Source organism: Theropithecus gelada, chromosome 18, assembly GCF_003255815.1.
Source record: "Theropithecus gelada isolate Dixy chromosome 18, Tgel_1.0, whole genome shotgun sequence".
Classification (NCBI taxonomy): Eukaryota; Metazoa; Chordata; class Mammalia; order Primates; family Cercopithecidae; genus Theropithecus; species Theropithecus gelada.
Window position 1 is genome coordinate 13,057,437 of NC_037686.1, and position 14,356 is coordinate 13,071,792.

The window sequence follows — 14,356 nt, forward strand, 5'->3', positions numbered from 1 at the left end:
AGGCTAGGAGTTAGAGACCACCCTGGGCAATATAATCTCATCAGATTGTCAGAATATGACTATTTATTAACCTAATGATCAAGTTTAAAAATCATTTATTTTTAAAAAAATTCCATTTATTTAGGTCTTTTTAAACTTCTCTAAATGTCTTACAGTTTTCTTGGTGGAGGTCTTACACATCTTTCAGTAGATTGTTTTTAAATTTATATGGGAATGCAGCCAGGCGCAGTGGCTCATGCCTGTAATCCCAGCACTTTGGGAGGCCAAGGCGGGTGGATCACCTGATGTCAGAAGTTCAAGACCAGGCTGGCCAACATGGTGAAACCCTGTCTCTACTAAAAATACAACAATTAGCCGGGCATGGTGATGGGCACCTGTAGTCCCAACTCCTCAGGAGGCTGAGGCAGGAGAATTGCTTGAACCTGGGAGGCGGAGGTTGCAGTGAGCCGAGATTGCGCCACTATACTCCAGCCTGGGCAACAAGAGTGAAATTTAGTCTTAAAAAAAAAAAAAAAAAATTATATGGAAATGCAAAGGGTCAAGAATAGCCAAGCCAATTTGGAGGGATTACAAAGTTGGACTTCCACTATAGATATAAAATCTTCTTATAAAGCTACAGTAATTAAAACTGTGATATTGGCAAAGCTAGAGAAATACACCAATGGATTGTTCACCTGAATTACAATGCAGGAAAGAAGTCTTTTAAATGAATACTGCAGTACCAACTGAATATCCATATGGGAGAAAGCCAAAAAAATACTTCTTGATCTCTACCTCACAAATGAATTCCAGATTGATTGTAGAACTGTGAAAGTAACTATGAATTACAAACTCAAGTAACTATGAGTTTGAGTTTTTTTTTTTTGTTTTGTTTTGTTTTTTTACTTTAAATGAAGGGTGAACAGGTTAATTTAAGCTGAAACCCCACACGACAGGCAATCAGAGTGAACCTGTGAATAATGACAGTGGCTATGTTTTCTTTGTAGCCCAAAGCTGGATGGAGTCCCTGGTCTCAGAGAAGCTTACAGGTGCGGGTGCATGGGCTAACTCAACACTGAACTTTCATTCCACACTCCCAGTGTGTCCTCCTGCAACAAATTAGAGAGAAAGCTAGAAGCTGTATTTCTGACTTTCTTGCAGCTAGGGGTCTGGATGTGATTTAGTTTTGGCCAAGTTGATGCACCTAGAGAAGGCAGGTGTGAGATGCAGGCTGTGCTAATGCCAGCAAGCAGGGTCATGGAAGTGCCTTTTCTGAGGCAGTGTGGAAGTGCCTTTTCTGAGGTTCTTAAGTGGCAAGAGGAATGGTACAAAGCAACTAACTGGGGGTAGATCGTAGCAGGCCTGACAAGTGTTGCAGAGAACCAGCAGTGGTAGTGTGGCTTCCTGATTACGGCACTATCTGGACCCTCTCAATATTGGTATACTTGGGAGTGAGTGGTTTCCTGAACTTAGAAGAGGAAGCGGCTCTCCTGGTTGACCCAGTTCTGCAGTGTCGCATTGGGAGTGATTCCTCAAAGCTCTCTCAGTTCTCAACAACTCTAAGTTCAGATTAGCATGTCATTTAAAAAGTCTTCTCTTGCTTAAACTAATTAGAATTAACTGTTTCTGCAACTGGACCTTAATCTATTAGGTAATGGTGATGAGTCTGAGAAGGTAATAAGGACACTGTCAGGAACTGTGCTGAGATTTTATCCTAATTGCATGCTGCTGGTCACAGTTTCATGGATCCTGACAACAGAGATGAGACCCCTGGGTCAGAGTCAGATGCCTTCATTCACAGCACAGCAAAAGCAGCATGAGTTTCATGTTCCATTAGTTCCCTTTGCCCTCCAAGTCTCATGTGGGCAATGCATAGTGGCCCAGGTGGGTGCTGAGCACACAGTGGGTTTGCATTATAGGTGGGAGACGTTATCTTTATTATACTGGACAGTAAAAGAACCCGACATCCTCTCAAGGGAGACACTCTATCTTCCAAGGCTGTTCACTACATAAATATCCTTGGAAAAGATAGTCAAAAGAAAAAAAAAAAGAAAGGTTGTCAGAGCCTCTGCCTCCCTGATGTGCAGAAATGCAAGAGACCCACAGAGAATTGTTTTCCAACACACATTAGTCAGCTTTTCATGTGAACTATACCCACTCTTGTTTTAGAGCCCAAGACCACGTTTTATCTTTTAAAAATATACTTTAATCTAACCGTGGAACTTAACATTTATATACAATCAGAGACTAATTTGAAGTATGTTTTCCATTCATTTCAGCCATGAGAAAACACATTGCAGTCAAAATTAAAGATATCCATCCATAAATTACTTTTATTTCTCATTAAATGAGCACAGAGTCATTAGTATATTAATAACAGATATGTTTATTATTACATATCCATCAGTGCGGCTTTCAATACCACTTGAAACATGCATATCATCCTAGAGACGATCAGTTTTCCAGTGCTTCTTATCTGATACACATTACTGCAAAGCCATTATAAATTACTGAGGAGGTATTTGGTTAAAAAAATAAACAATAAATCATACTGTCCATATGCATCAACTCTTGTTACTGGACAAGAGTTTAACAGTATTTTTCTGGTAATTCCTATGTTAACTGGAAAACATCATGGATGTATTGCCATATTTCCTTTTTATATTGGTGCAACCTTCTACATTTTTTGCAGAGTTTTATAAAGTCATTATTGTAGCAGGTAGTTTGATGCAAAGATTGTACTCAATTTATGAAAGTCCAACAAACTTCTAAATATTTTAAATTAAACCAATTATCAATGAAAAACTCACTGACACACATAATTTTTTGAAAATACATTTTTTGACATTTCTATACTTACTCATGGCAGTAAAATAATTATCTCAAATTAAGGCACTAAAAGGACAATGCAACCCCCATTGAAAGTGTTCTAAGAATAATTTACATTTCAAACAGTGCATACATTTCTTATATGTTTGTTAACTTAATGTCTTTATCATTTAAAACCACAAAGAAATACATTACACAATTATAGAAATGATGTACCCCACAAAATGCTTTTAAACTTGGTTCTTTTGTACAGTTAGTTTCCTAATGTCTCTAGTAGTAAAATAACTCAATATGGCTTGGCAAAAATGCATAGATTAAATGTAATTTTTTTTGTCCTCTCCCATTCCCCAAACTTGCTGAAACATATACAGTATTTTCTAAAGCATAATGAAAGATATTTAATTTCTCCATCAAGTCCACCATGGGCAATCAACAGTAAGGCTTTTAAATTCTACAGTGAGGGCACTGAAGTTCAAGTGATATCACTGCTTTCTTAAAATAGTTTTGTATAGTCTTGCAAGAGCACAAAAACTTAAGTCATTTAAAAAAACAAACAAAAAAAAACACTTCAGTTTGTCTCATTTTGAGATATTTTCTTTACTCCTTCCATGAGCTGATCTTGACAGTGATGGCCGTTCCACATGAAAGTGAAAGTCCCTTCCTCTTACTCATATGAGGAAAACTCTGTTCTATCACGACTGACAGGCATTTTCTTATAAATCCAAAAAGGCAGCACCTTTTAAAAAAAATATATCTACCTAAGCTTTCCCCCAATTGTACTTGCATTACATAGTAATAATTAATCTAATCTACCTGTAGGCAAACCCGCAATAAAAAAAAAACCCCTCAGTGTGTTGTGCCAAAGCAAGGACAGAATAACAGCAATCTTAACCCTGAAGCCTGTGATATTTGTGTCAAAGAAACAGCCTGTCTGCTCTGCATGGTTAAAGAAGCCTGGTTTATCAGGTAGCATCCCACACGACTCCACAAGGTACTCGGTCACACGGTTAACTGTTGAGGAGGGGGAAAAAAACTAATTTAAGAAATGCACTCTGTTTAAGAATACAAGAAACAAACATTAGGAGGAAAGGTAAATATACATTATCTTTACATACAATTAACAATTACACAAAATTTGAGAAACAAGGAATAGGAAAAATATACTTAGTATTCTCTCCTCTTTGTTTCTGCACATTTTCTTACTCAGCTATAATCCCATTTCAAATCACTTTAGATCCAGTTTACACCCTATGTTCAGGAGAAGGCTGACATAGCATTCTACAGAATTAAGTTAGCAGTGATGTGGTAATACCTGGCATAGTGTGGTGGCTGAGAAGGAAAGGATATAAGTCATTTCAAAGAATTAGGCCTGGTTACTGACAACAGGGAATGAACAAAAGAGATGAATTCAAGATGGCTTTAAGCCTGCTTGGAAGATGTGGGTGACACTGGCAGCGAGGCCAATCAGTGTTAGGTCTCAGCTTCTAGATTCGAATGGCCCTATTAATCTAGGGAGTACACTCTAGGGAAGCTGGTATGTGGTAGAATAGAGGCTTTGGAATTGGACAACATAGGCTTTAGAATTGGACAGAAATGGCTTCCAATCCATTGGCTCTGTGATTGAGCAAACTGCTTAATTTCTCTGAGCCTTATTTACTAATGAGTAAAATGAGAACTTAATGAGATAAGATTTCATAATTTCTCTCCAAGAAAGAGTTAATTGCCGGGTGTGGTGGCTCATGCCTGTAATCCCAGCACTTTGGGAGGCCCAGGAGGGTGCATCACCTGAGGTCATGAGTTCAAGACCAGCCTGGCCAACATGGTGAAACCCCATCTCTACTGAAAATACAAAAATTAGCAGGGTGTGGTGGTGTGTACCTGTAATCCCAGCTACTCAAGAGGCTGAGGTGGGAGAACAGCTTGAACCCGGGAGGCAGAGGTTACAGTGAGCTGAGATTGTGCCACTGCACTCTGGCCTGGGCAACAGAGCGAGACTCTGTCTCAAAATGAATGAATGAATGAATGGTTATGCCTTATAATTGTTTATCATGGCATAAAAGATATTTTTGGAAAAAAGTCCATCAAAAATATTTAAACAGCCAGGCGTGATGGCTCATGCCTGTAATCCCAGCACTTTGGAAGGCTGGGGCAGGCAGATCACTTGAGGTCAGGAGTTTGAGACCAGCCTGGCCAACATGATGAAACCCTCTCTCTACCAAAATGACAAAAATTAGCCAGGCATGGTGGCATCCGTCTGTAATCCCCGCTACTTGGGAGGCTGAGGTTGGAGAACTGCTTGAACCCGGGAGGTGGAGGTTGCAGTGAGCTGAGACAGTGCCACACCACTGCACTCCAGCCTGGGTGACAGAGTGAGACTCTGTCTTAAAAAACAAAAAAAAAGTTAAACAACAAAAGAAGTAGGACTTAACTGGGAAGTTTGTCTGTAATAACATAGTTACTGATATGCAGCCATAAAAAAGGATAAGTTCGGCTGGGCATGGTGGCTCACACCTATAATCCCAGCACATTGGGAGGCAGAGGCAGGTGGATCATGAGATCAGGAGTTCGAGACAAGCCTGGCCAACATAATGAAACCCCATCTCTACTAAAAATACAAAAATTAGCCAGTCATGGTGGCATGCACCTGTAGTCCCAGCTACTCAGGAGGCTGAGGTTGTGGTAAGCCGAGATCACGCCACTGCACTCCAGCCTGGGCAACAAAGCAAGACTCTGCCTCAAAAAAAAAAAAAAGGGGGGGGGGGCGAGGGGATAGGTTCATGTCCTTTGCAGGAACATGGATGAAGCTGGAAACCATCATTCTCAGCAAACTAACACAGGAACAGAAAACCAAACACCACAGGTTCTCACTCATAAGTGGGAGTTGAACAATGAGAAAACATGGAGACAGGGAGGGGAACATCACACACCAGGGCCTTTCGGGGGGTCAGGGGACTAGGGGAGGGATAGCATTAGGAGAAATACCTAATGTAGATGATGGGTTGATGGGTGCAACAAACCATCATGGCACATGTATACCTATGTAACAAACCTGCAGGTTCTGCACATACATCCCAGAACTTAAAGTATAATAATTAAAAATTATCTGATAATACCAAATAATTTTGTATGTTGCGATAGTATGGGAAGTTAACAAAAAAGGGAAAAACAATCTTGGTTTTTGTAGAAAAACTATGCCAACACAGTTAAAAAACAGAAAAGATGATTAAAAGTTTTATATGAATTTCTGCATTAAAAAAATTAACAAGTTGGTTAAAGCATTAAGGGCTAAAACTATGCCATGTACAGCAACTTATGACAATAAAATTAGACACAGAACTAAATAAATATAATATTGCATGTATTATTATTTTTAAATTCTAACAGGAATAAGTCAAACTAATTTATAAAGTCACTGCAAGTCATATACAAAGACCTAAAAATGATGCCCTCTGTGGTGAAAAGAATTAGATTTCTGATTTTAATAGATGTTATCCAATCATTTTCACATTGTTAAAAAGGTTAGCATTTCAAATCCTTACCTAGTTTTTCCAGATGTATTTTTGACCACTTTCCGGAAAGACTGATTTGCAGTGGATCTTGTAGAAAGTGTTCGAGGGGAGGCACGAACAAAACCAGATGGTGGATTCTTAGGGATTTTCTTTACTAAATGAGTTACCCATTTTTTTTGTTCATCCTGAGAACATGCTAACAGCAGCATATCTCTTGCTGATGTTACGTCATAACTTACTATGTTAAGGAGGAAAAAAAAGCATAATTAAAGTCATATCTTTTTTTAAATCCAACCTATCAAATGCATAGTTTTTCAAGTTCTTAAGGTTTTAAAAGTTTTAATATGCTTAATTAAGCATGAACAATATCTCATTCTCCTTAAGTTAAATAAGGATGAAATTTAAAAATAAATTAGTCAAACTAATAAAGTAAAATCAGAAATATTAAAAAAATGTAAAACAAATAAATGTATTTAAAGAACATAAGTTTCTTATCTGAAAATAGCTATGGTCTGTATTCTTTCCCTCAAGCTGCCTCTGCTAAACTAGAAAATATTCTGTCTATGATACAGCATGCATGCTGATCCAGGCAGTGAATGCCAGACAAAAAGAAGAGGAAAAACTAAAGGGCGGAATAGAGTAGAACTCACCTGTTGCTCTCCTCTCCAACTTGGAGTAATTTCTTAGTGGCATGTTTGGTTTTTTTGTTTGTTTACAAGGGGGTGATTCTCTTTAAAAACACTGTTGGCCGGGTGTGCAATGGCTCACACCTGTAATCCCAGCACTTTGGGGAGGCCAAAGCAGGTGGATCACCTGAGGTCAGGAGTTCGAGACCAGCCTGGGCAAAATGCTGAAACTCCATCGCTACTAAAAATGCAAAATTAGCTAGGTGTGGTGGCACATGCCTATAGTCCCAGCTACTCAGGAGGCTGAGATAGGAGAATCCCTTGAACCTGGGAGGCAGAGGCTGCAGTGAGCTGAGATCACGCCATTGCACTCCAGCCTGGGTGAGACAGAGTGAGACTCTATCTCAATCAATCAACAAAAATAAATAAAAACATTCTTAAAAGCTAAATCTGTAAATAGCTGCACATTGCTCCACCAGTGTCAAAATATTACTTTTTATAACCTCTTTTCAACTTGGTATAGAAATTAATACACATAAGTTATTTCATTGAGACTTAAAACTAAATTTGTTATAAGTTGTAACAATAATTACCATACCTTACCTTTACATGGACAAATTAAGTCCTCTTTCTTATCTAAGTGATCTCTGTGGCACTTAACATGGCATCTTCGACACTCTAGGGCAGGGGGTGGCTTAAAAACATGCCAGAGAGGTTTGGCACAGGCATCACAATTGGCAGGAAAGTGGTAGAGTGTAGGAATAAATTCATGGCCTTTGTGATTTTGGAAATTAGTTTTTTCAGCTTGTTGTACTGGTTCCATCTCTACATCTTTTCTACATTCACCTTCATTTGCATATAGTATCTACATTCAGGAATGGGGAAAGGAAAAGATTTTAAAAATCTTAAGCATTGGTAAATTTTACATTTACTTCACAAAAACACTTAGGACTTAGATTCTTTAAAATTATAACTTCAGGTTTTTACCTGGAATATTTTAGGAATTTCTTCAGTTTCAGCTCTATACACATCTCCTTGGGTTACAGGTCTAACGTGAAACAGTTTACTAAAATGAAAATAAATATAGGCCATTTACAAAAACTCATTTATTGTAAAAGACATTTCATTAAAGAGGACATACAGGTGGTAAATAAGCATATAAAAAGATATTCAACATCATCAGTTATTAGACAAATGCAAACTAAAACCACAATTAGTGTCACTACACATCTATCAGAGTTAAAAAAATATAAAAATAGTAATAACACCAAATGCTGGTGAGAATGCGGAGAAAGTAAATCACTCATATACTGCTGATGGAACGTAAAATTACAGAGCCACTCTGGAAAAGAATATGGCGATTTCTTAGAAAACTAAACATATGCTTACCATATAACCCAGCAAATTGCACTGTTAGGCCTTTAATTCCAAGAAACAAAAATTCATTAAAAATTTTATATCTATTTAAAAAAACCTCCACATAGATGTTCACAGGAGCTTTACTCATAATAACCAAAACCTAGAAACAACCCAAATAAATGGGTACGCAAACTGAGATACAGCTACACTATGGAATACTACTCTGTAAGAAAAAAACAAATCATACGTGGATTGATCTTAAGGGAATTATACTGAATGGGAAAAAAGCTGATCATAAAAGATTACACATTATTTGATTCCATTCATATAACACCCTTGAAGAGACAAAATTATGGAGATGGAGAATAGATTAGTGTTGCTATGGATTAGGGAGAGGTGGAGGAAGGAAGCTGCCTTTTGGCTACAAAAGGAGTAGCACAGGGATGCTTGTGATGGAATTGTTCTGTATTTTGAGTGTGGTGGTGGCCATATGAATCTATACATGTGAGAAACGCATACAGATTGGAAAGAAAGAAGTGAAACTCATTATTTGGTGATGACATGATTGTATGCAGTTGTCTCGTGGTATCCGTGGCAGATTGGTCCCAGGACCCTGGAGGATACCAAAATCCTCTGGGGATTTTGAAGAGAGAAAGAGAAAGACAGAGAAGGTGAGGGAAGGAGGGAGGGACGAGACAGGAAAAAAAAAGAAAAGATAAAAAAATGGTGTAGTAGTTGTATATAACCTAAGTACACCCTCCTGTATATTTAAACTTGTCTCTAGATATAATACCTAATACAATGTAAGTGCTATGGAAATTGTTATACTATATTGTTTAGAGAATAATGACAAGAAAACAAATCTGTACATATTAAGTACAGACACAACCATAGTAGGCCTAACTACATTTTTAATCCATAGTTGGATGAATATACAGATGCAGAACCCACAGATACAGAGGAATGACTATGTGTAGAAAAGCCCTGTAGAATTGACCCCAAAACCCCACAACCCTATAAAACTGTTAAGTGCAAAGCAAGATTAAATGATTCAAGGTCAATATATAAAAACAAATACTGTTGGAACAACCAGATACCTATGTGGGGGAAAAAAAGCCAACCTGACCTAAACAACTACCTCTTACCAAACACAGACCACAAGAGGCAGAAAACATTTTAAAAATTGGTACACTGATCCTCATTAAAAGACACCATTAAGAAAATCAACAGGCAAGCAACAGATTGGGAAATATTTGCATTACATATTTCTTTTTTTTTTTTTTTTTGAGACGGAGTCTCGCTCTGTCGCCCAGGCTGGAGTGCAGTGGCGCGATCTCGGCTCACTGCAAGCTCCACCTCCCAGGTTCAAGCCATTCTCCCGCCTCAGCCTCCGAGTAGCTGGGACTACAGGCGCCCGCCACCACGCCCGGCTAGTTTTTTTTTTTTTTTTTTTTTTTTGTATTTTTAGTAGAGACGGGGTTTCACCATGTTAGCCAGGATGGTCTCGATCTCCTGACCTCGTGATCCACCCGCCTCGGCCTCCCAAAGTGCTGGGATTACAGGCTTGAGCCACCACGCCCGGCCTGCATTACATATTTCTAACATAGGATTCTTATTCAGAATACATATAGAACTCTTAAAAACCAATCTTAAAAACATAAGCAACCGAATTTAAAAATGGGCAAAAGACTTGAAAAAACTTAAGAAAAGATACACAATGGCTAACAATGACATGAAAGATTCTTGCTATTATTAGTTATGAGGAGAATGCAAATTAAAATAACAATGAGATAGCATTTAGCATCCACTAGAAAAGCTAACACAGATCTATTTTATAATCCAGGATTCCACTCCTAGGTATTTACCCATGAGAAATGAAAACATAAGTTTAAAAAAAGGAATGCTCCTAAGTCTTACTCACGATAGCCCCAAATTGGAAGCAACCCAAATGTCAATCAACACAAAAATGGATAAACAAATTCATACAATGCTATACTATTCAGCAATACAAAGAACAATCAATACATACAACACCACAGGTGCAGGATGAGTGAAAGATGCTAGGCACAAAAGTGTACTGTTTAATTCCATTTATATGAAGTCCTAGAACAGGCAAAACTAATCTTGGCAATAGAAATCAGATCATGGGAAGAGGCACAAGTGAGCTTTCTTCTTCTTTTTTTTTTTTTTTTGTGAGATGGAGTCTCGCTCTGTCACCCGGGCTGGAGTGCAGCTGCACAATCTTGGCTCATCGCAACCTCTGCCTCCCGGGTTCAAGCGATTCTCCTGCCTCAGCCTCCCAAGTAGTTGGGATTACAGGCATCTGCCACCATGCCCAGCTAATCTTTTGTATTTTTAGGAGAGACAGGGTTTCACCATGTTGGCCAGACTGGTCTCGAATCAACTCCTGACCTCATGATCCTCCCACCTCGGCCTCCCAAAGTGCTGGGATTATAGGCATGAGCCACTGCACCCGGCCCAAGTGAGCTTTCTTTATAAATTAAAAAAAATATATATATATTCTTTTTTCAGAGACAGGGTCTTGCTATGTCGCCCAGGCTGGTCTCGAATTGAACTCAGGCCAACCGCCCACCTCGGTCTCCCAAAGTGCTGGGGTTAGAGGCATAAGCCACTGTGCCCAGCCACAAGTGAGTTTTCTAAAGTTTGTCTTGTATTGAGTGGTGATTGCATGAGTGTTTATAACTGTAGAAAGTTACTGAACAGAACACTTAAGATCTATGAACTTTATTGTGGGAAATTATACCTTAATAAAGAGAGGAAAGAAATCTCATCAATCTAAAAAGTATTTAACTTGGTTGAAAGATAATATCTTTCATATAAGTGTTTATTATTTCACTTAAGCTGATAATTTAAATTTTGACAACTAAAGCTTTTTTAAAAAAAAAAAAAAGAAAATAAAATATGAGTATTCTCTAGTACTTGCTTAATTCTTTTTACATTCTAATTATAACCAGCTCCACAAATACTTAATTCCAAAGGGATGGCAATACTTTATTTTATATATGTATTTCTTCTTTTTTTTTTTTTTTTGAGACGGAGTCTCGCTCTGTCGCTCAGGCTGGAGTGCAGTGGCGCGATCTCAGCTCACTGCAAGCTCCGCCTCCCGGGTTCACGCCATTCTCCTGCCTCAGCCTCCTGAGTAGCTGGGACTTACAGGCGCCCACCACCGCGCCTGGCTAATGTTTTGTATTTTTATTAGAGACGGGGTTTCACCGTGGTCTCGCTCTCCTGACCTTGTGATCCGCCTGCCTCGGCCTCCCAAAGTGCTGGGATTACAGGCGTGAGCCACCGCGCCCGGCATATGTATTTCTTTTAAAAAGCAGTTACCATACTTGACTTTGAATTTATATTTTGTTGCATGTTTTGCCTTTTCTCCTACTAGTCGGTAAGCTCCTTAATTATGGAATTTACTCATCTTTATACATACTGCATAATCTATGATAATATAAGCAACAATAAGAAATGATTTTAGAATGAATATAAGGAAAAAATACTATATTATAGGCCTCTTTGACCTATCACTACAAAAGAACAGATATATTTATATTTCCCCTTAATAATGACCAAAGAATCCTACACAGCTGTTCTTTGATATCCATGGGGAATTGATTCCAGGAACTCCAAAAATGTCAAAAGTCCAAGTATGCTCAAGGCTCTCATATAAAATGGTGTAGTATTTGCATATAACCTAGGCACATCCTCCTGTATGCTTTAAAATCATCTCTGGATTACTCATAAGACATAATACAGTGTAAGTGCAATGTAAACAGTTGTTATACTGTATTTTTTTTAGAAATTTGTATTTTCAATTTATATTATTTTTAATTTTCTTTCATATATAAATAAAATTTTTTTTTTTTGAGGTGGATTTTCGCTCTCGTGGCCCAGGCTGGAGTGCAGTGGCACAATCTCAGCTCACTGCAACCTCTGCCTCCCGGGTTCAAGTGATTCTCTTGCCTCAGCCTCCAGAGTAGCTGGGACTACAGGTGCCTGCCACTGCGCCCAGATAATTTTTGTATTTTTAGTAGAGACGGGGTTTCACTGGCCAGGCTGGTCTTGAACTCCTGACCTCAGGTGATCCACCTGCCTTGGCCTCCCAAAGTGCCGGGGTTACAGGTGTGAGCCACTGCACCTGGCCCTCTTTCAAATATTTTCTGTCCACAGTTGTGGATATGGAACCCACTGATACACAGCTGACTATACGTTTTGAAATGCTCTCTGAACTTAAACTACTAAACACTTGAAATAAAAAATTTGTCTTCCAAATAATAAGTATATACATTTTTTCTTCTCACATTTTGCTAAAGATTTAATATAATGTCAACATTTATGCTTAAGAAAAACAGAAAAGTAGGTAACAGTGTTGAAGTAACACAAAATATAAAATAAATTTTAAGTCTAAAAATAATTATCAAAAGTTAGCTCTCAACCCCTTTAAAATTCAATCAAAGGCAACTTACTCTATGTCCAATACCATAGAGGGATTGGATTGCTCCTTATCTTGTTCATCATTATAGAACAAAATTTTTTTGCTGCTTACCACAACATACTGAAATAAGAAAAAAGGGGGAAGAGTTACAAGAGCAACATTAACTTGGTTTAAAGTGAAAAGCATAATATTTGCCACTAATATCTAGATTATATTGTATTAATGTAAAATCAATGCTAACAAAAAGTAAAAAAGTAGCTAATATAAGTTCTATGCTTCAAAGTAAAATATAGAACAAAATACCAGTTAGAAAATAAATAGGTATATGGTACCTGTTTCTTCCAGCCATATCGTTTGATATTTCCTCTATTTGGTACTGAAAGCCAACCTTCAATTCTTGACTCTAGGAGAAAAAGAATATATATATTAGTCAGTCTTAAATTCTAACAAAAGAAAAACAATTAAAAGTTGTCTGACAGCATGCAGCAACAAGCAACTGAACACAACTAAATGAATAAGTGCTATAATTTGCTCTTCCATGCTTCAATCACACAAATCAACTTTAATGGCCATACAAATATTGCAGAAAAAAATTTCAAGCCACTTTTCCCATACAATTTAACATTTAGTACTCAATTACAAAAGTATGAAGTAACAATACCCTTAAGAGCCAGGCAAGACTGGAATGGATTGCAGCTTAAATGGGATATGATGTAGAAGACTTTATCATTTAACATTCATATAAAAATAATCAGCAAAAAAAAAAGAAAGAAAAACATTATGCAGCAAGTGGAACAAATCAGAGCCATGATTTACACAAGAGCAAGCAAAAGTATAGAAGTGTCCTATTACTCACAGAAGACAAGAATAGAAGATAAATAAATAAGGAATGCAGGCAGAATCAACTAGATATAAAGAATAAGAGACAAGTATTTTATTTGTTTTCTCAGTACAATATTCTGATTAAGCTTTTTGGTAAAACAACTTCAATTTGAATTTGTAACAATTTCAATAAAATCATCCAAATTTGGTTGAAGGGAGCACTTAACTCTAGTGGTAAGTCCAATTACAATTCTACTCAAACTAAAGAGTTTTAAAGCCTCTTAAGTTTGTGATGTCACAATTTGATAAACAGTAAAAACACAGAATCCATTTGGTCTACCGTCATTATTTCAACTAGTACGTGCATACCAGGAATTCCTTGACTATTTGATCAAGGCATTCTATAATAATTATCACTATTGTTTATATATAACTAATGTTTACTAGAAATATCTGGAGGATAAAGACAACTCCATTAGAAATGGTTATTTTAGATTAGGTTGGAAATAAGAAAATCCATTCAATTTAACTATTTTCTATATCTACCTTATATTTGAAACACAAAAGAATAGAAAAATAACCAATTTCAAAGTATGACACTAAAATATGAGATTATACTATCACTCAAATGATAATCCTAAGGGGAATATATATTGTCCCCCTTCATGTAACTTACAAGCTATAAACTCAGTCTTACAGCAACAGTTAACAATAGGTAACATTTACTGATTTATTGATTTATTTACAAATTTATTATTTGCTACATGCTTTATAATATCTCA

At 37.4% G+C, this 14,356-nt stretch overlaps 1 protein-coding gene across 1 annotated transcript in view; it reads right to left on the reverse strand.

Annotated features, from left to right (window-relative positions):
- Window positions 1-2,285: 2,285 nt before the first annotated feature.
- ROCK1 (Rho associated coiled-coil containing protein kinase 1) overlaps window positions 2,286-14,356 on the reverse strand; it is a 104,881-nt gene continuing 92,810 nt past the window's right edge. The window contains exons 26-31 of the mRNA XM_025365191.1: window positions 13,085-13,155; window positions 12,784-12,872; window positions 7,931-8,009; window positions 7,547-7,808; window positions 6,348-6,555; window positions 2,286-3,819 (exon numbers count right to left, since the gene is read on the reverse strand). Coding sequence (XP_025220976.1) covers window positions 3,816-3,819; window positions 6,348-6,555; window positions 7,547-7,808; window positions 7,931-8,009; window positions 12,784-12,872; window positions 13,085-13,155 — 713 coding nt within the window. The 3' untranslated portion in view covers window positions 2,286-3,815. The remainder of the gene's footprint in view (window positions 3,820-6,347; window positions 6,556-7,546; window positions 7,809-7,930; window positions 8,010-12,783; window positions 12,873-13,084; window positions 13,156-14,356) is intronic.